This window comes from Ursus arctos, unplaced genomic scaffold, assembly GCF_023065955.2.
Source record: "Ursus arctos isolate Adak ecotype North America unplaced genomic scaffold, UrsArc2.0 scaffold_216, whole genome shotgun sequence".
Classification (NCBI taxonomy): Eukaryota; Metazoa; Chordata; class Mammalia; order Carnivora; family Ursidae; genus Ursus; species Ursus arctos.
Genome location: NW_026622893.1, coordinates 12,736 through 39,812, shown reverse-complemented (window position 1 = coordinate 39,812; position 27,077 = coordinate 12,736). Strand labels below are relative to the sequence as shown.

The 27,077-nt window shown below is 38.7% G+C and overlaps 3 protein-coding genes and 1 long non-coding RNA gene across 8 annotated transcripts in view; 2 read left to right on the top strand and 2 right to left on the bottom strand.

Annotated features, from left to right (window-relative positions):
* The first annotated feature begins 16 nt into the window (after nucleotides 1–16).
* Nucleotides 17–17,160, top strand: LOC130544514 (acyl-coenzyme A synthetase ACSM3, mitochondrial-like). The gene is made up of 10 exons (XM_057316579.1): nucleotides 17–1,551; nucleotides 3,773–3,916; nucleotides 4,032–4,188; nucleotides 4,464–4,543; nucleotides 5,808–5,931; nucleotides 6,869–6,949; nucleotides 13,384–13,511; nucleotides 13,616–13,715; nucleotides 16,250–16,369; nucleotides 16,759–17,160. Exons 1-10 carry the CDS (start codon nucleotides 1,295–1,297, stop codon nucleotides 16,843–16,845), a joined length of 1,278 nt encoding a protein of 425 aa, XP_057172562.1. The 5' UTR covers nucleotides 17–1,294; the 3' UTR covers nucleotides 16,846–17,160.
* Nucleotides 1,744–4,175, bottom strand: LOC130544515 (uncharacterized). Its single transcript, XR_008960838.1, has 2 exons — nucleotides 4,074–4,175; nucleotides 1,744–3,793 (listed from the first exon to the last, which is right to left on the bottom strand). It is a non-coding gene; the product is annotated as an uncharacterized LOC130544515 (long non-coding RNA).
* Nucleotides 16,240–24,855, bottom strand: LOC130544513 (ERI1 exoribonuclease 2-like). Of its 2 annotated transcripts, XM_057316577.1 has the most exons (9): nucleotides 24,628–24,855; nucleotides 23,284–23,351; nucleotides 23,114–23,197; nucleotides 22,479–22,606; nucleotides 21,726–21,882; nucleotides 20,684–20,784; nucleotides 20,343–20,424; nucleotides 19,470–19,558; nucleotides 16,240–19,264 (listed from the first exon to the last, which is right to left on the bottom strand). In XM_057316577.1, exons 1-9 carry the CDS (start codon nucleotides 24,648–24,650, stop codon nucleotides 17,945–17,947), a joined length of 2,052 nt encoding a protein of 683 aa, XP_057172560.1. In that variant the 5' UTR covers nucleotides 24,651–24,855; the 3' UTR covers nucleotides 16,240–17,944. The 2 variants fall into 2 exon arrangements, with proteins under 2 accessions (XP_057172560.1, XP_057172561.1); XM_057316578.1 differs by lacking the exon at nucleotides 24,628–24,855 and having other exon boundaries at nucleotides 23,114–23,192.
* LOC125283001 (RNA exonuclease 5-like) overlaps nucleotides 24,272–27,077 on the top strand; it is a 15,508-nt gene continuing 12,702 nt past the window's right edge. The window contains exons 1-2 of one of the 4 annotated variants that reach the window (XM_057316583.1): nucleotides 24,272–24,960; nucleotides 25,141–25,323. In XM_057316583.1, coding sequence (XP_057172566.1) covers nucleotides 24,532–24,960; nucleotides 25,141–25,323 — 612 coding nt within the window. In that variant the 5' untranslated portion in view covers nucleotides 24,272–24,531. The remainder of the gene's footprint in view (nucleotides 24,961–25,140; nucleotides 25,324–27,077) is intronic. The other 3 variants (XM_057316580.1, XM_057316581.1, XM_057316582.1) reach the window with 3 other exon arrangements.

Below are 27,077 nucleotides of genomic sequence, written 5' to 3'. Positions count from 1 at the left end.
AAATAAAGTGCTTCTACTAGGCATGAAATGCTGGCAGTGGGCTTGTTCTTAGAGAGTGCCTCTAAATTATAGAAAACTGTTAAGCCATGGTAGGCTAATTACTTATTCCCAGATGGAACATCGCTAAGGAATAACCATTGGAATTAAGGACTATAAACATTGCTGCATTGCCTGATTAGAAAAGAAAGATATTCTGAAAACTTTGTGTTTTGGTCCTGGTTGTCTGTTTCTTGAAGAACTCCACTGGAGGGGGTTATCCTTCCCCAGATGGAAAGACAAGCCAGTGTCCAGGGATGACCAGGTATGTGTTCTTCAATCTTCTTTTCCTGAATTGTGAAGTGCATACCTTCCACCCTCTCTTTAGGGTCTGGACTTAACAATGGTAGAGCCCTAATGATGTACTGTATGGTGACTAATGTAACATAATAAAATTAAAAAAAAAAAAAAAAAGAGTGGTAGAGCCCGAGATATAGATATGGACACATATAACTATAGAGATACATATTCTTGAAAGTCCATTAATCCTTTGAGAAAATAATAGCTAAAATTTATTCAGCCTCTTTACACATTTTAACTCATTTACTCCTCATTAATCTTATAGAATCCCCAATATACAGATGCAGAACCTGAGACTCATGGAGATAAAGTGGCTTGTCCAAGGCCAAGCTATAAGACTGTTTGGCTCCAGGACAGACTCTTAACCATTATACTACACTTACAGTATAATTTATGGCAGGGAGAAGTAGAAGGACAGAAAAGATGCATGACTCAATTGTTCCCTTTGGAAAGAAATCATACAACATTTATGTATGTTTTAAAAGGTGCTGGACTGAAGTAGTTAAGTGTGCAGCTCTGGGGTCAGGCTACAGGGTTCAATCACTGGACTGCCACTTTCCACTCCAGTGATCTTTGGCAAATTATTCATAGATTTTATGGTTTTTTTTTTTTTGGTAGGGATTAAATAAGTTAAAACATGCAAAACACTTAAGATAGCATCTAGCATTTAGCCAATAAATATTGGCTAATATTACTCTTCAATAAAAACTCTCTTCCAAAGAAATGAAAGGAAAAAAATACCTGTCTTCAAGCTGAATGTTATGAATGGTCTCCAGATAGAAGAAAATTATCCAGCATTTAACATGCTTTCATATTTGGTCAAAAGGGCCACAGATATTGAGATGCCTTGAAAGGCAAAAGCAGAATAATGAAAGGAAGGCAAATAGACAACTAGAATAGTAAACTCATTCTGGGACATTGAGAGTACACCTGAGCTCTCTATTCTACTGTAACTAATATGATAAAGAAAATCCTTCCTTCTAGACATCGTTTCTTTTCTGCTCCTTTAGGGACAGTTTTAATTCCAGGAACCACTCAGCTGACCCAGAAAGACATTCTCTACAGACTACAATCTTCGAAAGCAAAGTGCATTATCACCAACGAAGTTTTAGCCCCAGCAGTAGATGCTGTTGCGCCTAAATGTGACAATCTGCGCTCCAAGCTAATTGTGTCTCAGAACCCCAAAGATGGGTGCGGGAACCTCAAGATGATGAAGTGAGTAGTCATAACTGTTGTAAACAGCTTTCCCAAAAGAAAGGCAACATTGAAAAGATATTCAACCCAGAAGTGATCAGAAAAATGAAAATTAAAACAAGGCAAAGGGAACAACTGGTGATTATTACTGCACTAATCACCTGCAAAGCTCTGAGGCAGGAAGGAGTTTGGAGTGGTTTTTGTATGTTAGGATTTTTTTTTTTTTTAAGATTTTATTTATTTATTCGACAGAGACAGAGACAGCCAGCGAGAGAGGGAACACAAGCAGGGGGAGTGGGAGAGGAAGAAGCAGGCTCATAGCAGAGGAGCCTGACGTGGGGCTCGATCCCATAACGCCGGGATCACGCCCTGAGCCGAAGGCAGAAGCTTAACCGCTGTGCCACCCAGGCGCCCCTGTATGTTAGGATCTTGAAGGAAGTAGGCCCTGAGATAGATATTAGTTGTGTAAGAAGTTTATTAAGGATTTGTCCTGGGGTCAACACCCGTGAAAAAAGGGGAAGGATGTGGCATTGGGCAAAAGAAGAAATTCATCTGCCATGCACTCCCAGAAAAACCTTCAGCTAATCCACTAGGACCTCTGGGGCTTGGATAGTCTTTCAAAGCTGTTCTCAGATAAAGCAAAAGGTCCTGGCCTTTATATATCCTTACTGATCCATAACTGAGTGTGGGCTTTCCCTAGAAGGAGGGGTGACCTTGAGCGAGGCAGCTCTCTTCAGCCAAAGCAATCTCCAAATACGGCTCCCAGCACCTGTGGGGAGTAAGTCCTTTGTTCCGGCAGCAGGATCTAAGAGGGGCATTCACAGCACCAACCACAGAACTGTTATCATCTCCCAGAGAAACTGATCATAATCAATTCTTATGTGTAGGCTACATCATTTCCTTGCAGATAGCAACACTTCAGGTTATAAATAAGAAGAACACTTAATGTTAATGGATGCAATTATAAAACTAAGTTACACTGATGTTCAGCCCCTGCTATGGAATGCTTCCAGGGGTCACTTAGCACTCTTGCCAGGTATTGGTTCTACCTTAGCTTTAGGTTGGCAGCCAGTTTCCTCTCTAGAATGAGCTTCCCACCTTTACTCAAGGATTTGGGAGCATATCTGCAACTACAGACTTATTCCTACCTCCTCCAAAAGAGCTAACATTTATTGAGCTCTTACCGAAAGCCAAGTACGTTCTAATTAAAAATGTTATAATTGCAACTTGGGTAACATTTATATGGCATTCGTTATGTGCCAAAAACTGTCCCAAGCATTTCACACATATTAACTCATTTACATGTCACAATAACCTAAGAAGCGGGTACTACAGTAATACAGATGAATAAGGTCAAATGCTAGGATCTGGCAGAGCTGGGTTTCAAACCCAGGGAGTCTGGCACCTGAGCTCACGCTCCTAACTGCTATGTTTACTGCCTCTGATGGTGAGAGATTGGTATGATAACCTCGCCTTAGGCTTCTATCTACAATAGAAGTGATAGGTACCCAGCTATAGGTACTATTTTTAAGGAAGAAAATTATGGAATCATACACTAAACACTTAGTCTAGCTTTATTAGACTTTTAAAACAGCTTTTCTATAATTCTTGTGGCCTGGATGTTTTGAATTCTAATGTTTCATTCTCAGCCCAATACTCCCAGATAAAATCTCTATGCTTCTTAGGCACTGTGTGTGCGGAATTCACTGCCTCTCAAGTGCCCTAATGTATGACCTATTAGCAGCCCAGTTATCCTTTGGAACTACAGCTGATTCTTAAACAATGTGGGAATTACCAACCTGCCTTATACCATTATCCATGACTTCTATTCACATATTTACTCTCTTAAAAAAAAAAATCACTTGAAAACATCCACAGTAACAGGGAAGGAGGAGTTCTCACATAGCCTTGATTCTAAGATCACAGACTCCTCATTCTGCTGACGGAATGATAAACCACTGGAGTTTTTAAAAATGCTTCAGCTCTTCTTCATCATACAATAAAAAGCTATGAAACCAACTATTATAAATGGGCTTTGATGATAAAATTTAGTGTAATTCCAGAAAGCACCTATGAAGATGGAGAAAGAGATGACTTTTACCTTGGAATTCAACCCAAGTCCCTGGGGCCTGAGCCATGAGGTGAAGATGTCCGAGTAGATGGTTTCTTGAATTCTCTTCTGGGGTAACAGTTTATGACGCCACATGCAATGGGCAGAATCATTGTAGTTCTTCCTTTGTAGACACGCCAGTGACAACCACACCTGTGTGAAGACAAAACATGATGAGATGATGGCCATTTACTTTACCAGTGGAACAAGCGGATCTCCTAAAATGACGGGACACACGCATAGCAGTTTTGGTTTAGGATTATCTGTAAATGGAAGGTAACTTCGCAGAACTCCAGCTTGACATGTCAAAACTACAAAGGGGATGATTCGTTTATTGGTCTTATAAATGTGTTTTCCTTGTACATATCATGACTATTCTTTGTTTTCCCAGGTACTGGCTGGATTTGACTCCTTCAGATGTGATGTGGAATACCTCAGACACAGGCTGGGCGAAGTCTGCATGGAGTAGCGTCTTTTCTCCATGGATCCAGGGAGCATGTGTATTTGCACATTATTTGCCACGTTTTGAGCCAACTTCCATCCTGCAAGTAAGGCAGATCACAAGAGGTCACCATTTAGGAATGCTTTAGCAGCATCCCTGATAGGACTGATGAACAAAGTAACCTGCAGAAATCAGAGTAGCCAAAGTGATTTAAGATATTTCACATCTGGAAAGTCAATTATCCTGAAAAGACATACAGAAGAAAGGTGTGAATGCATTTATGTTAGAATAAACAACGTTTAAGTTGTGCTGTGCCTACCATAAGCATTTAGGGACTTATTACAGTTGTAGGAAGACTAAGAGTTTACTTCTAAATTGCAGACCCTTTCCAAGTTTCCCATCACAGTCTTCTGTTCAGCACCAACTGCATACCGAATGCTTATACAGAATGATATGACCAGGTAAGAAAGGTTGGTAAAGAGGCACTTAGTGGGGGTAGGGGAAAGGAAGGGGAAGCCATAAAATAAAGGATCTTTCTGCCTAAAAACATAGTTCCACATTAGTAGGTATGGAATTTAACAATCTCTTGTCCCCCTTCTCCTTCTTGCTTTCATTCTTTAAGTCATAATTGTTACGTCCAGGGCAGGCTTCCCCAAGCAAGGAGAGGAAAGAGAAAGTTCAGCCATGGGTATACCCTTGAGCCCAGTGGTTATGGATAAAAAGGTGTTTAATCTTTTGGATGATGAATGTTACCTGAACTGAGGAACTACAGAAATGACCCCCTATTTGGAATCCTATCCCAGCAAATAGGAAAAAGGATATAAGTCTTTTGCTCTATTACTGATTCCATTTGAAAGAGTGCATTGGTAAATATTTTTAAATTGCTAAAACTGAAATTTTTTTGAATAGGAAATACTTCATATGACATAAAATTCAATAGGCATATAAGAATATAGAGTGAAAGGTCTTCCTCCAAGCCTTATTCTCAGTCTCTGTTCTCCTTTTCCATGAAATCTGTGCAAACACAAGCCAATATGCCAGTATTCTCACCCTTTTAAAAACATTAATGGAAACATAACATGTTCACGGTTCTGCACCTTCCTTTTTTTGCCTAACAATACATCCTGGAACTGTGTGCTATCCAATTCTATCCAATAGGGTAACCACTTGCCACATGTAATTACTTAAATTTAATTTTAATTAATTAAAAATTCAGTTCCAAAGTTGCACTAGCCATGTTTCAAGCACTCAATAGCCACACAGGGCTAGAAGATACTGCAGTGGATAGTGCAGATAATAGAACACTTTGTGGCAAAAATTTCTATTGGACAGCACTGTCTAGGAGCTCCCTTATTCTTTTTTTTTTTTTTTTTACAGCTCTATAGTATACCATTGCATAAAATTCCACAGTCAATTTAACCATATAATTGATAAATTTTTAATCACTGATTTAAAATGTTATCATGCAGCACCTTCCCTGAGGATGACATGGCTTTTTTTTTTTTTTTTGCAACAGATCACACACTCCCAAAAAATAAAAGTGGAAAAAAATGGATGTCTTGGGGGTCATTTTATGATGTTAGAATTGTTTGTTGATTTTGTATTGGAGAGGGGAGAAAGGAGGGAACTAAAACACACTCTATGTTGAATTTCATTAGAAATAACTCTGATTTTCATTCCTCCCCATTTTTTCTCCTAAATTTAACTTATCTGCTTTCTGAGAAGCTATAAGTTCAAAAGCTTAAAGCACTGTGTGAGTGCTGGCGAACCAATCAATCCTGAAGTGACTGAACAATGGAGAAAAAGGACGGGTCTGGATATCTATGAAGGATATGGACAGACTGAAACGGTATAGGACCTCATTGAAAAGACAGGGCTGGACTTGACTTAGCTGGATAAATAAAAACTGATAAATAAATGTAAATAACTGATAAATAAATTTTAAAATAAGTATTTATTATATCCTTATGATTATGTGAGGGATAGGGAAGTAGATGAGTGGTTAGAAGAATAGTCAGGAAAAAAAAAGTTGGGAGAGAAGCTAGTTGCAAAAAAGCTCTGTAACAGACAGTTATTTCACCATTCATTGAGAAAAGCCACTATAGAGCTGATCAGAGTGAGAGCATTAAAATATATTTTAAGTGAAAGAATCTATAGTGAAAGATTTCTCCTTACGTAAGAGGGAACTCTCTTAGTCAGGGCTGCCTCAAAAATGGAAAATGCTGAGTTACTTGAAATATTATAAGTTCACTAGATAACTCCTTGGCAAGAATACTCTAAAAAGGGTTATTTAAAGAGCTTGTAGAAATAAGAATAAGAAGAAATTCTAGAGGAAGTGAATAAACTACTAACAAAACTGGTTATTATGTAAGGAAAAGGAGGCATACAATAAAGCAGATAAGGGAAAGGCTGAAAGAAATTTTTCATAGTTTGCCTTTTTATAGTGCTTCTATTTATAAACCACGAGAATGTAGTACCTGGTTAAAATTAAAATTGACAGATGTATTAAATAGGAACAGCATAACAAGTATCATGCTAATATGGGTACAAATGTTTTCATAAATATGGATATTTTAGTAATTATCAATTTATTAAGTGTTATCACTTTACTATATGTATTTATTTAGTGTCTCTCTCTACATTTCACGAGAGCAGAAAATTTGTTTTATTTCGAGCCTCGGTCATCATCATAATGATGATCATCAATAAATATTTGTTTAATGAATGCATGGTAGATGAACAGAATTTTAAGCTACCTGTAATGTTACTTTCTCCTTCTGAACTAGGTGCTAATCTGTGGAAATTTTAAGGGAATGAAGATTAAGCCTGGCTCAATGGGAAAGCCGTCTCCTGCTTTTGATGTTAAGGTTTGCACATCTCCTTCTAGGAGAATATTTAACAACCCAATCTGTTTACCATTTACCCCACTGTGCCCTCCCCTACACTCCTACTTTTGGTGATGACTTCATGCTACTTCTATGATATTTTAATTTCCATGTAATGGAAATGGATTAGGGACATTAGTTTAATGGTCTCCATTTTTTTATTTTTTGCAAAGTAGTTTCTTGTGCCAAGCAGGTCTAGGCATTTTATAAATATCAATCTATTTGATTGCCAGAAAGAACCTGTGAGAGACATACCAATATAAGAACCATTTTACAATGGCTAAAGGGAAGTAGGAGACACAGGCTTCCAGTTATAGAATGAGTAAGTTGCAAAGATAAAAGATACAGCATAGGGATATAGTCAATGGTACTGTAATAGTATTGCATGGTGACAGAGGGTAGCTACACTTGTGGTGAGCATAATACATAAACTTGTTGAATCACTATGTCGTACACCTGAAACTAATATAACATTGTATGTCAACTGTACTTCAATAAAAAATTAAAGAACCATTTTATAGATGAGGCACAGAGAGGGAAAGAATTCACCAGAGGTCACACAGCTAGGAGCTACTAGTGCTGGGATTCAATCCCAAGCAATCTGGTTCCAATATCTGTACTTTTTTTTTTTTTTTTTTTAAGATTTTATTTATTTATGTGACAGAGAGACAGCCAGCGAGAGAGGGAACACAGCAGGGGGAGTGGGAGAGGAAGAAGCAGGCTCATAGCGGAAGAGCCTGATGTGGGACTCGATCCCGGATCGCCAGGATCACGCCCTGAGCCGAAGGCAGTCGCTTTAACGACTGCGCTACCCAGGCGCCCCCAATATCTGTACTCTTAACCACAACACCACATTGCCCTCTCTGATAAGGGAGGTCAAGACCTTCTAAGGGGTTCAAGTAGGCCAAAGGAAGGTACAGTTTACAGTAGCTGAAGTATTTTTTTCCTTCCCCAGCCCTTCCTGGCCATTTCCTGGCTCTCTGTAACCATGGCTGTTATTACCACCTGATCCCTAGGGAGCATCCTATTATCCCATCTGCACACTTAGTACAGGGTTAGAATTGTTCTCAGATCAGCAGACCCAAAGCTAGGTATAGTCAAAGGAACTTACACTAATACATAAGAGAAAACCACAGCATAGCAACAAAAACACAAAATGGATGAATTTACAGAATGGAGCGCTCAAAATCAAACCTAAATGAAGGGTAATTATAGATGAAATCAATGTTCCCAAGGTTTTCTGATCATAAGGATTACATGGACACTTGTTAAAAAATACTAATTTTCAGGACCCTTCTAGGTGGGACCCTGAAATCTGTGTTTTAAACAAGCATCCCAGTTCTTATGATCAGGTAAGTTTGAGAAAGTTAGAGTAAGTTTGAAATGGATTGCTGATATCAGTGTATAGAATAAGCCAGATCTGAGTTCTTTCCCTCACTTTAACTTTGCTGAGAACCTTGTCTAAAGATGGGCTGGCCTGGTGGTTCAGGTCTGGCTCTGAGCTTCATGAGCTGAGTGTCTTTGGCTGAGTGTCTTTGGGGAAGTTATTAAAGTCTCAGTTTCCTGATTTGTAAAATAGGGAATAGGGTGACCAACTTGTCTCAGTTTGCCGGGGACTTACTTGGTTTTAGCATGGAAAGTCATACATCCCAGGGACACTCTCCTGCCTCAGTCCTGGGCAAACTGATGGTTGGTTGCCCTAATAATAATGGAACTGATACCATAGGTTTCTTGTGAGGATTAAATAAGATAATATCTCTAAAGAGCATAACAAAGTGCTCAGCACATAATAAAGGTCTAAAAGACAGGTGTCATTATTATCATTCATTTCTCCCTTGCATTCCCTTCCTTTGAAAAGCTTTTCTAAGAAGAGATGGTAGGGGAGCCCTGGTTACATTCTGTAAAGAGGCTTAACAATAGTTCATTGGTTTATAGGCTGCCTTAGGTTGGAGAAAGAAAAATTAGTAATTAAGCATTATCATGTCTGCATTATAAGTAATCAAGCTGGCATTTCACAAAGCTGTGTTCCTTTCTTCCCTCTTAATGACAATTCCCAATATGCATTGCTGTGAAGGTCTCACAGGTGCAGCTGTACTCAGAGCGATCCAACAGCAGTATCTCACCACCACCCCACTAATTCAAGCCCAGTGGTTTTCTGGGGCAATTATATTTGAATGCAGAAAGGGTGTGGCCAAGAGGAGAACTGCTCTGTCATGCATTCCCAGTTAGCATTACTACCTTCATTTTTCCCCAATCTTAAATTATAATAAAATACACATAAAATGTACCATCCTGACCATGTTTACGTGCATAGTTCGGTGGTATTAAATACATTCATAATATTGTGCAACTATTACCATGATTTATCTCCATAACTCTTTTCATCTTATAAAACTGAGACTCTGTATTTATTAAATAATAACTTCCCATTCCCCAATGCCCCTAACCCTGGCAACCACCATTCTACTTTCTACCTCTGCAACTACTATTTATAAGTACCTCATATTAAGTGGAATCAGTGTGTGTTTGTCTTTTTGTGACTGGCTAATCACACCTTAGCATAATGTCCTCAAGTTTCATCCATGCAGCATGTGTCAGAATTTCCTTTCTTTTTTAAGGCCGAATAATATCCCATTGTATGGCTATAACAAATTTTGCTTTTCCATTCATTTGTCGATGGGTGCTTGGGTTCTTTCCACATTTTAGCTATTGTGAATAGTGCTGTGATCAACATGGGTACACAAATATCTCCTCAAGACCATGCTTCTAATTCTTTTGGGTATATGCTCAGAAGTAGAAATGCTGGGGCGCCTGGGTGGCACAGCGGTTAAGCGTCTGCCTTCGGCTCAGGGCGTGATCCCGGCGTTATGGGATCGAGCCCCACATCAGGCTCCTCCGCTATGAGCCTGCTTCTTCCTCTCCCACTCCCCCTGCTTGTGTTCCCTCTCTCGCTGGCTGTCTGTCAAATAAATAAATAAAATCTTTAAAAAAAAAGAAGTAGAAATGCTGGCTCATATGGTAATACTATTTTTAATTTTTTGAGGAATTGCCATACTGTTTTCCACAAAGTGGCTGTACCATTTTACATCCCACAACAGTGCACAGTGCCCAATTTCTCCACATCCTCACCAACACTTATTTTCTGTGTTTCTGATAGCAGCTATCCTAATGGGGGTGAAGTGGTATCTTCTTTTGGTTTTGATGTGCATTTCCCTAAGGTAGCTACTTTCATTTTTATCTTTTCCCCCAAGGGCTCTTATTACTGCTCTTGTTTATGTAGCTAAGAGCATCTGCAATGACAGCATGGCATCTGGGGATGTGCTCCAACCAGCTGGATATCAGATTCTTGCAACTTCAAAGCCCAAAGCCCATAATTTTCATGTTTAAAGATTTTTAAGGCCACTTGAACAATAAAGAATGAGAATCTCTCCAGAAATAGAACATTTTGCCTCTTCCCATCTATTAAAGAGTAGTCTAAGTATCTGGAACTCTGAAAACATCTCCTTTCCATCAGTAATTTCTTGATTCTGGAGCCAAATGTTCTTTAGATGACTGGGCGGGAATTTATATTTTTTTATTTACAAGAACTTTAAAGTAAGATTTTGCATTTAGAATTCCTCAGCCTTTCAAGTTTCCCTTTGGGGACACAGCCCATTTCCATTTGGAAAGTGCCAAATAAGTATTACACCCTATTTTCCACACAAGCCACATCTCAGGTTTGAAGGCTCTTGGTGGATGTATATAAAGGCAAAGTAGAGAGTTCATATGTAAAGACAGCTAAAAGTTATTTAAGGCAAAATCTGGTACATGAGTTAAGTAACCAATCTGAAAAATGTTAATCTGGGTTTTTAAAAATTGGATTGAACTCCCTGGAAAGATTCTATAGAGAAGTTTAGTGATAAAAAGGGCAGGATCTGGAGTGTGATTGCTTGAGATTTGAATTCCAGCTCAGTCATATACTGTGTTGCTTAAACTCTGCACCTCGGTTTCCTCATATGTAAAATGAGTGTAGTAATAGTGCTAACCAGATAGGGCTGTTGTAAGGACTAAAGAAAACAATACATGTGAAGTACTTAGAGCTGTAGCATTTATTACTTGGAATGCAGTCAGGGCCTATGAAATGCTAGCTGCTGGAAGGTACTTCACTGTTAGGTACTTCGGGGAACCAGGAAGACTGGGGAAAAGGTAAGAAAGCAAGGCTTCTGGCATACTCACCAGTGTCTCAACCAGAGAACATTCCCCTTTCTCTGCTTACTTATATTGGGCTCCTGAAGTAAGGTTTTATTTGTTCTACAGTTAAACAAAGTTTGAAAACCACTAATGAAATATTTACTTGAGAGTAAAAGATAACCAAGACATATTGCAAATTGTAAAAGAAGGTTGTAAAACAGTATATTATAAAGTGATCCTATTTTTTCCTATGTCTATCTATATTGTCTCAAAAGATATCACCAAAAATGCGATTATTGCTAGATAGACTTAAAGACAATTTTTATTCTTCACATTTTGCTAACTTGCATTTTATAATATATTTTACACTAAGAATTTAAATAAACACATTTTCTTGGGAATTTAAAGTATACTTAATTTTTTTTGAAGTCTGCATTCTTAAATGGCAAAATTCAAAACAAAACAAAGTAAAATTTTAACATGTACCTTTACATAAAAATCTCCTTAAATAAATTGTTCTATTTTATCCTAGATTTAGATGTAAATGGCAATGTTCTACCTCCTGGACAAGAAGGAGATATTGGCATTCAAGTTCTACCTAACCGACCGTTTGGCCTTTTTGCTCATTATATAGTAAGAGACTTATTAAATAACCTCTTATTTCCTATTTATTTCTCAAAAGTGCTTGGTAACTATCCCTATTTGCCACAAAACACACCTAGGATAGGTGCTTGGACTTTTCTTGAGAGATTCATTGTCCTGAATAGTAATGCCTCAGAGAGGAAACTGCAGAAACACCTAAATGCTTGTTCTCCCTGGGCTAGATCATTGCTCCAGGCTCATGAAGGTAAGAGAAGTGAGCCCTAGAAAGACAGCCCTTTTTGTATACACTGATCCTCTACATGATAAAACAGCACCTAATCATTTTCCTGAAATCTGATTAGTGGTCTTCCTTCTTGAGTGAAAGGTATAGAAAATGTGCAGTGAGATTAAGAAATGTTTTTCACTAGAGGCCTTCCAAATTCCCTACTGTTTGCAAACCCATTTTCACCTCTAATGGAAGTATACAAATTGTAACAAAGTTTACATTGATATAATCAAAGGTCCAGGTTCTACTCGTCAGTGAATTTTTTAAGTTTTTATTTTATTTTTTTTAAGATTTTATTTATTTGGCAGAGATAGAAAGAGTACAAGCAGGGGGAGTGGCAGGCAGAGGCAGAGGGAGAAACATGCTCCCTCCTGAGCAAGGCACCCCATGCAGGACTCAATCCCAGGACCCTAGGATCAGGACCTAAGCCAAAGGCAGACACGTAACTGACTGAGCCACCCAGGTGTCCCAACTTGTCACTGAATTTTACATAATGTAACAATACTTCCTTTTTCCTCCTGCCAAAGTTACAGAACCAGTTCTCTGTTTTTGTGTAAAACAACAAAATACAAAAACAAAGTTTATTCTTTGGTTTATTAGGTGCTGGTGCTTTCATTTAACTCTTGAGTATTCACCTCTCTCTTTCCCTACCTGTATTAAACACCTAAAAGACTTAATTAGCCCACACTCTGGATCTCTGAACTCCTGCAGTGTTTAGTGATCCATCAAAGAAAATTCTCAGGGGGTGCCTGGTGGCTTAGTTGGTTAAGCATCCAACTCTTGGTTTCCTCTTAAGTTGTGATCTCAGGATCCTGAGATTGAGCCCCGTATTGGGCTTTGCACTCCACATGGGGTCTGCTTGAGATTCTTTCCCTCTCCCTCCCTCTGCCCCTTCCCCACTCCCATTCTCCCTCAAATAAATTTTAAACATCTTTAAAAAAGAAAAGAAGGGCACCTGGGTGGCTCAGTCAGTTAAGCATCTGCCTTCAGCTCAGCTCGTGATCCCAGGGTCCTGGGATGGAGCCCCATGTCGGGCTCTCTGCTCAGTGGGGAGTCTCCTTCTCCCTCTCTGTCTGCCCCCCCCCCACCATTTGTGTTCTCCCCCTTGCTCTCTCTCAAAATGAATAAATAAAATCTTTAAAAAAGAAAAGAAAATTCTCACGATGGCAGCATGCCTAGTCTTTGTAACTGTAGTTTACCTTTCTTTGCTTGGGCTAGCTCAATGCTGGAATTTCATCCTTATTTCATTTGCTGGCTCCTCTTCATTCCAAGGTTTCTCAAAAAAACCACTTTTTTTCCCCCTTGAACATCTAAAAATCCAACCAAACAGAAGAATCACATTCACAGTAATACAAACAAAATGCTATTTGTTTCACAGGATAATCCTACAAAAACAGCTTCAACCCTACGAGGCAATTTCTACATCACTGGGGACAGGGGCTATATGGATGAAGATGGCTATTTCTGGTTTGTTGCAAGATCAGATGATATCATATTATCTTCTGGGTAATTTTTCATCTGCGTATATGTCTACATTAATTGATCGTCGTGTTCTGGAGTGGACCTGCTGCTCACTTTTATAAATTCCTGTCATATGTTTTATTTCCCAGTTACAGAATTGGACCATTTGAGGTAGAAAGTGCCCTGATTGAGCATCCTGCAGTTGTAGAGGCAGCAGTTGTCAGCAGCCCAGACCCCATCAGGGGAGAGGTAAAAAAAAAAAAAAAAAAAAAAAAGATTCATTTCCATTTTATAATTTGTTGGCAGTCTAACGCATACTTTTCAACAATTCATCGAAACAGAATTACCCAAATGATTCACTCACTAACTGCAAGCCAGAGTCATTAGTAACTATGCTAGTCAGAAAGAACTGCTAAAAATAAGACTGAAAATACGTATAAGGAATTTGAATCCTTTCCATAGAGGGATGGTGTGAATGCCAACAACCCAGGCTCACAACAGGATAGGATGCCAGATGTCAGCTAGATAGGATTAAGTTATTACCCAAGTCTGGAAACCAACATGGTCTCTACTGTAGCTGAGGAGGATAGGCTGGCATCAGATATCAGGGGTGGAAGGAAGGTCAGAGATAGGAACTGAGGTGACCAGAAGTAGGCTGGGTACGTAGACAAGTGGAAGATTCAGGAAATAAGCTGTGAATAAGACAGTCCTTAATAGCTCATTCCTTTTTTTTTTTTTTTTTTTTAAAGTAAGCTCTATCTATGCCCAATGAGGGGCTTGAACTCATGACCCCGAGATCAAGAGTCACATGCACCCTTGAAAGTTCATTCTTATTGGGGCTGATCAGAGGGTAGTTTGAGTTTAAAGTTTCCACGCTACTCTTCGGGTCCCCTTTGCCAAGCAGGGCCTCGAATATTCCAGATAGATGAGAGAGAGAATTGATTCTGTGATTACTGAAGTTTATCCTTTCACTCTGAACTCCACCGGTAGTATCACAATGTTCTTTGGAATTTGAAGACCATAAGTCACTATTGGACTTACGCAATGATGGAAATGTTCTATATCCACACCACTCGATACAATACACACGGCTATAAGGCACTTGAGATGTGGTTGGTGTGACGGAGAAAATGTTTATTTCATTTTAATTAAATTTAAATAGTTACATGTGGCTAGTGGCTACCATATTAAGTGGCACAACTGTAGACTTATAAAAATGCAGAGTTTTGCAGAGAATTTTACAGAAACTTTGAAGCCGATTTAAGGATTTTAGTTAAAAGAAAAATCTTGTACTTCTAATACTACTACTACTAATACATAATATTTCTGATGACTTATTCTGATGTTCCGGGTATTATAAGCCCTACACAGGGCCTGTATAGGCCCTATTTAATCCTTACAACCTCTCTTTTTGGAGAAGGAAACAGGCACAGAGAGGTATCCTAACATTCTACACAACGAAGTGTGATTTGAACCCAGGCCATCTGACTCTAGAGTTCATGCCCTTAATCATGTTAGCGTGCTCCATATTAATTTATGACCTTCTGTAATGGTGTATAAACATTTTTATAGGGGCACCGGGGTGGCTCAGACAGTTGAGCATCTAACTCTTGATTTCAGGTCAGGGTCATGAGATCAAGTTCTGAGTTGGGCTCTGCACTCAGTGTGGGGTCTGCTTCAGATTCTCTCCCTCTGCCCTTCCCCCGACTCCTGCGCACACATGCACTTGCGGTCTCTCTCTAAAATAAATAAATCATAAAAAAAAACTTTTATAAAGATACAGTAGACGTTATCCAAGGTGTAGAAGTCATCAATATGCAAACCAGTAAGTATAAACATTAGTTCTTAAAATAATCTGCCTCTGAATGATTCACTTATAGCAAGGTTACATTTTTTTAATTCATAAAAATGTTGATAAAGCAGAAGAGCCAGTATAAACACAAAAACATTTTATGAAATATTAAAAAATGGCTTTGATAAAATTATAGAAAGATAGTCCAAAAACTGGGCAGGGCAGGATTTCCCAAAACATTTCAAGGAATGAAAACAGGATTTGTGAGCATAAAGTAATGAAGTCCTCCCTGTCTCCTGCCAATTAGAGAGCAAGGACCACCACCATTTTCTACTCTTGCTTCTCAGGTTCAGGTAAATTGGTCAGAATAATAGCAAAGGGGCTGTTGGAATCTTCACAGCCTTATATCAACATAAGTATCTCTGAAATGAGGAGTGCACAGCATCAATGAACTGTTCCTTTCAATAAGAATATAGCAAACTCAGTGTGAATACTCTTTACAAGGGCCACACTGAGAGGTGGGGACCAAGAAACTAGGCTAGATCAGGCTAAGATGTTACCCAAGAGGCTGTGCTTAGTGCATTGTTGAATTTCTAAAAGGAATTTTTTTTTTTCTAAAAGGAAATTTTCTTGAAGGAGATGAGGCAAGAAGTCAAGAAAGTCAAAGAAAGATGAGGCAAGAAGTCAAGAGCAAAGACAGCTCAGAAACAGAAGGTCAGAAAGCAGAGTTCAAGATGTAGTTAGATGAGAAAGTTCTAGTTCATTAAGATCATTAACAAAGCAGGGTTCCCAGAAACCCTCTTGTATTACAGAACAGGAGTTATGGGACTCAACTGGCTGACTTAAGAGCACAGAGCTGGGATCAAACCCTATGAAGCCTTCTGGCCCACCCCAGCAGGCACTTAGATTCCCAGTTAGAGAAAGTAAAGAAACACACTAAAACATAAAAATATACAACTCATCTTCCTGGTGTTTCAAATATTTTTTTCAGGTGGTAAAGGCTTTTATTGTTCTGACCCCTGATTACAAGTCACATGATCAAGAACAACTAAAAAAGGAGATTCAAGAGCATGTAAAAAAAACTACAGCACCTTACAAATATCCCAGGAAGGTAGGTATTCTAATTATGATGACAATTTGCTTAGTGTTCTGACAAATTTCAGCTGTTTTTTTTTTTTAATTTTAATGAACACTCTCCTCAAACATGCTACACAAAATATTCCAAACTGAACTAATGACATGGATAAGAAGCAGAATCTTTGAGATTAAAATGGAACTCTTGACATAATTTGCTGGGTCATTTGGCTTACTGGACTTGTAGTAAATACTAAATATCAAGCAACATCTCCTCAACAATACCCCTCTCCCTTTTTGGTTGCTACCAAAACCCACCAGATGGGTGTCCTAATTCTTTCACCTAGAGATAATAAAACTGCTATATAACTGACTTTGTCTCAAGATGAAAACTTCTGGGCTAATTTTTTCCCTTGATACCAACAGGTGGAATTTGTTCAAGAGCTGCCAAAGACTATCAGTGGGAAGATAAAAAGAAATGAACTGAGGAAGAAAGAATGGGAAACAATTTAAATCCATTCTATTATTTATCACAGTATCTATAAAACTAAGACTCTGTCCAAACCACAAGAGTATAGGGAGGTGATTAAAACTGTGATAATATACTTACAAATTGTTGATTTAAAATATCTTGTGGTTGGGGCACCTGGCTGGCTCAGTCAGTAGAGCATGCACCTCTTGATCTCAGAGTTCTAAGTTTGAGCCCCATGTTGGATGTAAAGATTACGTAAAAAAATAAAATCTTTTAAAAAAGTAAAATAAAATATCTCATGGTTATAACATCAGAGGCTGAATTGTGAAATAAAATATTTAGTAAATTCCTCTGCATTAGTGTCAATATTCTTATGATTTTGGTAATATAAAAAGAATGCCATCAATTGCTGAGAAATTTTTAAACATAAAGTATCTGAACCAAATTTCTGACTTGTTGGTTTTCAAATTCTAGTTGAATAATTCTTCTGATATGTTGATATACAAATTAGAACGAATCTTCAAGTTTTGAAATAAAACTAAACAAATTATTAAAGTTTTTAGAAAAACAAAAAGTTAGAAAATGATCATAATTCTCAAAGTTAAGTATCTACCTGAAAACAGGCCAGGGATTTTTATTAGTCACATTTTTATTCAAGTAACTTAAAAATAGCTTAAATTCATTTCGAGGTCTAACTAAAAGAAGAACATCATACTACTGTTGCTTGTATCTAATCAAATGCAGTATACAAAATATTTAATTTGTGGTTCTTCAAGAAAGTTATGATAAATTTGGCAAGTGTTCATATATGAAATAAAAATAAAACAGTGTACAAGTATTATCAGAATACTCATGATGTTTGGAAATTCAAGGAACAATCAGAATTCATACATGAACAGAAGACAAATGTTGGATAACTGATGAATGAAATTAGAAGCCTGTGAAATTGATTTTTTCTCTATCTTCAGTGTGTGTGTGTGTGTGTGTGTGTGTGTGTGTGTGTTTTTAATAGCCCAATACAGTCTACAGAACTCAGATATACTAAGTCCCCATAACTTGTAGCCCTATACACTTTTTCCTGTTTATCACACAAAAAGTCATATTACAGTAAAACCACAGTTTGGATGTACAGAAAGTTTATCAATTCCTCATTGAAGGTCTGAGTCTCAATGAATTTTTAGTAGAAAAATTTACATTTCTGTCACAAATATGGCTTATTTCTGGGGAACTAAAAGTGAGTCCCCCTGGGGAATGAGACAGAACTCTGCTGTTGGCTCTCTCCTTTTGAAGTGTTTGTTCCCATTTGAAATAACCACAACATTTTCTGTTTTCTTGGTATTTCCCAACTGGGCAACAATAGAAGACTTTTCCATGGTTTGGGCCATTATTAGAAACAACAAGTCTCTTAGATCTTCGGCCACACTTGCATAAAGGCGGTGTCATTTTCCCACTCTTCCAAGGCTCTTGCGGGTTAACTGTAGAAGCTAAGATAGAGGGGAGGACCTTCTGGGAACAACTTCTCACTGGGGAGCCATCAGATGATGTAGGCTTTTCTTCATGAACAGTGAGGATCTGTTTTTTTGCTGATGGGAAAGATAGAGGACTGGACAGACTCCTTTTAGTACTCCTTTTAGTACTATCTAAAAGGAGGGGATATTTCCCCAATACTGAAGGATGGGACATAGTGGCATTAACACTGTTGAAGCTACTTGGTTTGCATTCAGGTAATTTAAAGTCAGAAACATCCGAATCTGGATCTTTGGCTTCTTTCACGTGATAAATAGTAGTATGTGGACTCTTATATACAACAGACTTAGAGGTCCCATATTTTTGAGGAGTTTCTTCTGTGCCTTCTTTTAAAACCATTAATCTTTCTATAGAATTAAATGAAGTGTCTAAGTTTGAGTCACTAATGGAAGGTACATAATCTATACTCTGCTCAGGCTGAGATGCTGGCAGTAAAGCTACATCCTCCCAATCAGCCAACATAGGTAAACAATCAAGAGCATAACTCATTTCTGTATCAGAAACATGATTAACAGATGAAATGGTAGTTGATACAAGTACCAATTCTGAACCAACTGCTGAAGACTTAGATTTGGCATTAAACGCAAGGTGTTCGTTTCTTACGTGCTTCTGCACAGGTGTACTCAAGCTGGCAGATGGCAACTGCTCCAGAGAAGTAGAGGATTTTGTATTAAAAAAAGATAAATAGCTTTTGCCATTGTGAAGACCTGCTTTTACACTGCTCTTTAGTTGGAACTGATCTTGCTGTACCTTTATAGGAGAATTCACACCAACTGACCTCATTTGAACTTTTCCATGAGAATTTTCTGTATTTTTAGGCTCCCTATCATATGTGCTCAGACCCTGAATGCTACTCTTGCAGGCTGATCTTTCTTCAACTTGATTCGTATTCAAATTTCTGGCCAAAACGCTGGAATTCTTCTTAGTGGGCACCTATGATTCCACAGACAAATCCAATAGCTTTAGAAACTATGCATTTGTAATCTTTTTAGTACACAGTATATGATTTGACAAAAAAGAAAAATGTCATCATTCATTGATTTATCAATTATTCCACACATGATATCTATATTTCAATGAACCTATGATTACTTCTGGAGTTTGAGGTGACAGAATAAAGAGGCAAGACACCACTAACCTTGTTCAAGAACCTTGTAATTTTCATTAAGCAACCATCCCTGATCATTTTCCAAGCAAGTAGGGCAGTATTCCGAGAATCATCCAACCCTGAGGAAACAGATATCAAACACGGAATTTAGTAGTACCAGTGTAAAGAAATATAGCAAAAATAAGAAATCACAATTTATATTGGAACATACTATTAGTTTTATGATCATCTACTAATTTTAATCGTGATAAATTGGATTAGCACATGCTGTTGCAACCTTACCAATGAGAGACAAGATCTCCCACATTTACAGAAGAGATAAAAATTTGTTACAGTTCTCAAAAAGGTAAGCAACATTCTGTAGGGACCATGCTTTGTGAGTAATCCAATGGCCTTGTTCAGTTTTTTCACGAATTCGCTGTGTTGTTTGGGCATTTGTTTAATCTCCATTTGATTTAGCTCATTTTTATTCTTTTTTACAACTAGAAAGCCACTAGATGGCAGTCTTTATCTTATACTACTTTACAGTAGTATAATTTGAAAGTCAGAAATCTTTGAATTGTATAGATTAGGAACTTTTTTTTTTTAAAGATTTTATTTATTTATTTGACAGAGATAGAGACAGCCAGCGAGAGAGGGAACACAAGCAGGGGGAGTGGGAGAGGAAGAAGCAGGCTCATAGCGGAGGAGCCTGATGTGGGGCTCGATCCCATAACACCGGGATCATGCCCTGAGCCAAAGGCAGATGCTTAACCGCTGTGCCACCCAGGCGCCCCAGGAATTTTTCTTAGCTTGAAAGGATAGTCCTTATTAATGACATCACCAAAACCATGAGATTCATATGAAAGACTTTATAGAAATAAGATGACTTACATAGTAAAATTATTTTCAATTTATACTAACCAGAATGTTCTCGTCCTAAGAATTGTATTCCCACTTCCTGCAGGGCACCACTAAGTCCTTTTGGTTTTCTTCCATAGAAAATCTAACCAAACGAAAGAAACATATCCAAAAAAAGGTTACTATTAGAAAGGTTATGTATTAACCATTTACTTTTCATAATTTTTTGTTCTATTAGATTTGGAATGTACTTATTTTATTGTCATTTTTCATAGTTTAAGAAATGTATTTATGTGAAAATTTAAAATAACATTCTATTTATGTAACCTATACCATGTATGGGATGAAGTTTAATCATTTTTCAACAGAAGGAAAGTGACCATGCCCCCATCTTTGACCCTTACCTTGTAAGTGACTCTGAGATCAATCCAAGAATTTAAGAACACGGGTTTTAACAGTTGTTTTCTCTTACACTCATACTCCAGGCAAACCCCCAAGTCCCAGTCTGCATTAAGGATATTAAAATAGAACAAATTCAGTGATGCCAGCAGTTTTTACTCATGCTATCGTTTATAAATAAAAGGTCGAAATATTATATAAAATAAGATTCAGAAAGACGTAATATATATAATACTATATAGTATACTATCATCACGTGCTATATACTGAAGTGTAATATGTACTATATATAGAATGTAAGCTATACTGTATTGTATATACTATAACAATATACTATATAAAACAAGACAGTAGGATTTAATTGCTGTTAATATCTAACAATTATCCACTTTACATAACTTACCATTAAGAAATTATGTTGGTAACTAAGTTTCTAAATGATTTCTTAAACACCCAATTAAACATACTGAGTATTTCAGAAAGAAGAGTACGGTCAAGTTACAAGGCCACAAGGAGAAGGTTATCTGCTTTTAACATTCTAGAAAATACTAATGTAATTGGAAACCAGACATCTTATAGAAACCTGAAACCAAAAATACGACTATCGATGGCACAGCATTGCTATCAACGACTATTAATGGCAATGCTATAACACAGGCATACAAAAGATCTACTTTAATGGCCTATTTTTCCTAGTGTGAAAGTTTAAAGCAAAGGATGTGAGTTGAATGAAGACTCTTTTTATTCAAGGTTGTAGAAAGTAGCATAAGAGTTTTCACTAAATCATCTTTGCTTGGAGTCAGAAGAACAGGGAGGAACAATCCAGAAAGATTCTTAAAGTTAAGTCTTAAAAAATTTTTAAGTATCCCAGAATGGTAAAATTTGAAAAATATGAATAAATTTACTTTCCTTGGTTAACATCTGTCAGGCACTGAGATTTCTCTTCGGGGCGTAAGAGGTTAACAAGTACAATTCTTCCTACAGATAAAGAATTACATAGTGGTAACTCTACTCATTTATGATTGATAGATATGACTTATTTTTTACCTGACCAAGTAACAAATGCACATAATTTTACTTCGGAATTAGGCAGATCTGGAATCCCAGTAGCAAAAATAATTTTCTTCTCTTGCTGAATCTTCTGAATCCATTTACAGAACTGAGATAAGCAAATCCTCAGAGGGACTCCTTCATCAACCTGAGCCTGAGTAAAGTCACAAAATCTGAATTCAACAATCGAATTCCATAATTATTGAACACATCATTAGCACATAATTAGGCACTATAGGGGGATATAAAAAAGAAGAGGTTCTGGGTGCCTGCGTGGCTCAGTTGGTTAAGCATCTGCCTTTGGCACAGATCATGAGCCCAGAGTCCTGGGATCACGTCCCGCATCCAGCTCCCCACTCAGTGGGGAGTCTGCTTCTCCCTCTGCCCCTCCCCCCACTCGTACACACGCTTTTTCTCTCGCAAAAATAAATAAAACCTTTTTTAAAAATTTACAAAAAAAATATACTAATTAAATCCTGACTGACAGAAATTTGATGTCACTTAATTTCCATGAAGTAAGTTTGACATTCATTTTTACAACACTATTTTATCTAATTTTTAAAGATTCCAACAGAGTGCTGGAGGGAACATTATTTCTAGCAGTACACAAATCTAATTCCAAATGGTATATACTTTTTATTTTCTTTTAAAAACTGATTTCTGAATTTTAATATTTGCATCATACTTTCTTGGGTTTTGTTTGGGGGGGGGCAGGGTGAGAAGAGAGGTAGGGAAAAGAGAAGGGCATACCTGTTTTATGCCTGTGAGTTCCATGCAAAATTCAGAAAGAATTGGATGTTCTTGAGGCTGAACGTAAGCATGGAACTCAGATTCAATCTCTCCAGTTGATGTGTTCAGCAATACTGCTGGAAATTCAACTACATGAAAGAATTATCAATTGACACTTAAATACAAAATTGTTAAATTAATGCTGTAATCACTCTAAACATATTTCGCCATCAGATAGCATTATTAAACAATCATTATTTCAGTAAAAGCTTATTAAAATGACCAAAGCAGTGTGATATAAGTTATAATAAAATTATGCCAAAGAATAAGCCAGAATATTAAAGTTATCAGTATTTCTACTTAAAACTCTTGAATATATTTCCATAATTAAATATGAAGACCATATGGAAGTTAAAATATACTCCTTTTTGCAAAGGTATTTTTTCAGTTCCTATGCAATCGAGATTTTGTATGGAATTCTAAGATAATTATTTTATATGATACTTTTAGATATTAGGTTTTTGTTCTTTTTTTGTCGAGTCAGGTTTTACAGTAAACTACCAATTCACAGGGCATCTTGTTTTCTTTAAACTAATTGTTGACTATTAAAGTGACTCCTCCAGGGCTGGCTTTGGCCACTAGAAGTCCAGACTTACTTATTTCTTGGCTCTGGTGGCGTTTCCCATCATTCCAACATGTGGACTCAAAATCAATGACAATTAAGTAGTCAAAGAACTGCTCTGCAAAAACAAAGGGTATCCTTATGCTTTATCAATGTTAAAAGTGCAAGGATACAAAATGTAAAGAAATGAAGCACACTACTTACTGGATTTGCTTCTTCCTAGATTTCCATTTGCTGGTGCAACTGACTTTCTTCTAATTAATCCAAGCTGCCTAAAAATGTAAAACAACCCAATATGTTCAACAAACTCAGTCACACTCCTGTTGGAATATGCTAACAAACTAATGGTATAACCCTCATTATTAATGTATTAATGTGAGTGACAGGAAATTGAACTAGGCTTTGAGAGCTGAAGACCTTGGTTCTTATATGGACTGCCACCCTCTCTTAATAGTCATTTCACCTGCCTCAAAGTTCATATTTGCAAACTTAGACTAATTCCTTCTGCTTTCCTTATTTTACAGTAAATACTGAGGAACTTGAGTGATTGCAGAGGTAAAGATGTATTGAAAAGCTTATTTTCTGCCTTTGCATTTTTCAAGCCCTTGCTACGTGCACAGCCCAGTTCTGAGGAGATACGGCTGATCCAGTCTTCCAGGAGCTCAAAATACGGCTGGGTAAAGAAACTAGACATCCATGGCAAACCACTGTAAAGTAATATATGACAAAGGATCCGCAAAGGCAATAGTTGAGTTCATAGAAAGGGATGAGCCTAATGAGGTGTTAAGTAAGACAACTATGAGGTACAGGTCCTAGAGGAACAGGTGGAGTTTAAGCAGACACTTCCTGTTGTCGTTTTTTGTTTAAAACGTGATGGGAAGTGCAAGGAGTTGGGAATAATTGCGAATATTTATTTGATTTCTTACTAAATAGCAGGCACTGAACTCTGGTGATCTCACTTAATCCTCAACACTGTACGAGATAATCACTTTTGCTACTTCTATATTATGGATGAGATAACGAATTCAGTAATTTGCGAAAGAACACAGATTTGGTATGTGAAACCCAACTCTGAAGCCAATGCTATTTACGAATACATTACAACAGTGCTTCTAGAAATCAGAAATGTGCACAGCGTGACCAGGAATCAGGGAGAAGGACACAATAAATAACATTACTAATTAAACGGATCACTAGGAAGTGGTGGCGTGTACAGCTTGACGGGTGAGGTGGGGGCTGCCTGAAACCTCGGAACGGCCTACGAGGTGCTGTCATGCCCAGTTCGTTTCCCGAGGCCTAGAACTGGCTGACAGTGGCTCAAGGCCACACAGCCCGAACCCCGGTTCTGCCACCCTCGCGCAGAAAACTGCCTGAGGCTCGAGATCGAGATCCAAGCAGAGACCTTTCAGTCCGGCCACACAGTGCACGTCGGAGACGCCGGGGCCGCAGAGAATGAAGGCTGACACCGTGGATGCCCACTGCCCAGACTTATCGGGGGCGCCAGCACCCGACCAGGAGCCACCCCCAGCCCAGAAACCCCTCGCGTACCGCGCAAGCTTCTTGGTCGCCATTCCCGGGACTCCTTACTCCTCCCAGCCCAACTGCCGGAAGTCGTTGAACTCGCACTTCCGGTCTGTTCAAACGCCTGGCGCGTCTGGGGAGACGGCTGCGGCGGCGGCTCTGGCTGTGATTGAGGCGGCGGCGGCTGCGGCCTCTGCTGCCTGCCCGGCTTCTCTTCGGTGTTTTCGGGGATCGGGGGGCGCGGGGAGTGTTTTTTGGCAGGGAAGTCGCTTGGCAGCAACTTTTCCCCTCTTTTTCAACGGGCGGAGGCGCGTGTGCGCCGTTGGGAAACCGTTTCGAATCCGGCCTCCGGCGCGGACGGTAAAACCGTTGGTCTCGTTGCGGTTTTCTCCGCCGCGGAACAGGGAGGATCGTTGGCGCCCTCGCTTTTCCGGGAGGGTCGGGAGGGTTGGGAGAGTTGGGAGGGCTCCATACACTGAATTGAGGCGAGGATCTGAGGGAGGCTGTAGGCTATTGAAGCCCCACCTTCTCCCCCGTCAGGAGGCGGCGTTTCCTCAACTCACGCCGGTCTTTCTCCAGAGGCTCATGGATCCTGAGAGGGAGAGGACAGGGAGGCACCTCAAGAAGGGCAGGAAGAGGAGGAGGGCCCCGAACGCGCTGGTCCGAGCGGCTGAGGCGATGAGAGCGCGTTGGGATCTGGAGGAAAGGCAGCCCGAGGCCAAGGTGAGTAACGGGGAGCTGGAGTGGGCAGCCCGAGGAGGTTAGAAGCTGCCAAGCCCGCGCCCCAGCCGTCTTCGGGGCCCTGCCTGCCCTGGACGCTGCAGATCAGCCTCATCCACCCATTGGCCTTTCGGAATTCTCCTTTCCAGTGTGTAAAATGGGAACGATAATGTTAATATCACCTAGCTCAGGGCTGATAATGGCTCTTTAAAACTGGTGTGGTGCGTGGGACCCAAAAAGAATGTTCACTCAACAAATACTTTATTGAGTCTTCTGTGTGCCAGGAATTGTTCTAGGTTCCGGGGATATCCCAGTGCACGAACCCACGGCCTTCATGCAGTTTACATACCACCCCGGTAGGGGAATAATAAGGCAGATGAACATCCCTGCTGTGTATTGAGAACTAAATATACGTGGTCCATCTATTCAATCATCAGATTTCTGTTGTCACGTGCTGGGCACTGCCCTAGGCACTTGGGGAACATCGGTGAGGTTTACTACTTCGTTCTAGTGGAAAGAGACCGAAAACAAACAATAGAAATTATATACAGGTTTCCCCCACTGTCTGAAAGTAGAGCGGTCCCGTGAAATCTTTCCAAGCTGAAATGGTGTAAAGCAAAGAAGCAATTATTAATTTATGGGGGGGGGGGGATATTGGAGCGTTTCCATACTCCCAAAATAATCTCTGTTAGGTTTTCTCATGTCTCAAGACAGATCTTGCTAACTGATGCACAAAATCAAGATAAAGCGCAGATGCTCACAGACACAATTCAAAGCTATGGGGGCTTCGTGCTAAGTGTAGTTCTTGGGAAAGGAGCTTCGCTGTACCACTCTGCTTGGGGTGTGCTGCCTTTATAACTGGCTTGTTGTGAAACAAATGCTGAAGATAAAAGTGAAAACAGGTACAGTGCTAATAGGTCCGTCCTAAAAGGGAAGTGGCAGAACACAAGCTTTCAGGAAGCAGGGGATACCTGTAGGGTGTAAAATGGAAAATAGTGCTATGAAAACATTTTTTATTTAAAAGGGATTCTTTTTTTGCCTATCAAATTGGCAAAACAACTTTTTAAAGGTTAATATGGTGAAAAGTATAAGGAAATAGATAATCTCTCTTTTATTTTGAAACAATCTCAAACTTACAGAAAAGTTGCAAGAACAGTACCCAAAACGACCCCAGACAGCATTTGAAAGTGATTGCTAACAATGCTCCATGACCACCCACCCATATTACTAAAATATGTATTTCCTGTAAACAGTCCTACATAACCTACATATGCAACCATCAAAATTAAAAAATAACATGGATATATTGCTGCCATCTTATCTTCACCCCATTCAAGTTCTTCAGTTGTTCCAGTAATATCCTTTTTAGCAGTAAGAGCCAGTCTAGAACTATGTGTTACATTTAGTTGTCGTATCTCCTTCAATCCATACAATTCTTTGGTTTTTTCCTTAACATCTTTGGCCTTACTACTCTTAAAGAATCCCAAATCAGTTATTTTGTACAATGTCTCTCAAGTTAGGTTTGTCTGTTTCCTCATTGATTAGTTTTGGGCTATACATGTTTGGCAGGACTATCACAGAAGTGACACTCTTTTCTCTTGTATTTTGTTAGGTTGTACATGATTTTGATTTGTCCCATTCTTGTTTTCTTTTTCTCTAATTTTGTGGAGAGATGCTTCCTTGTTAAACTTGTAATTCATTTTTTTATTAGTATGAACTCATTGCCTATTTCATTCAATGGGTTATAATCCATTACT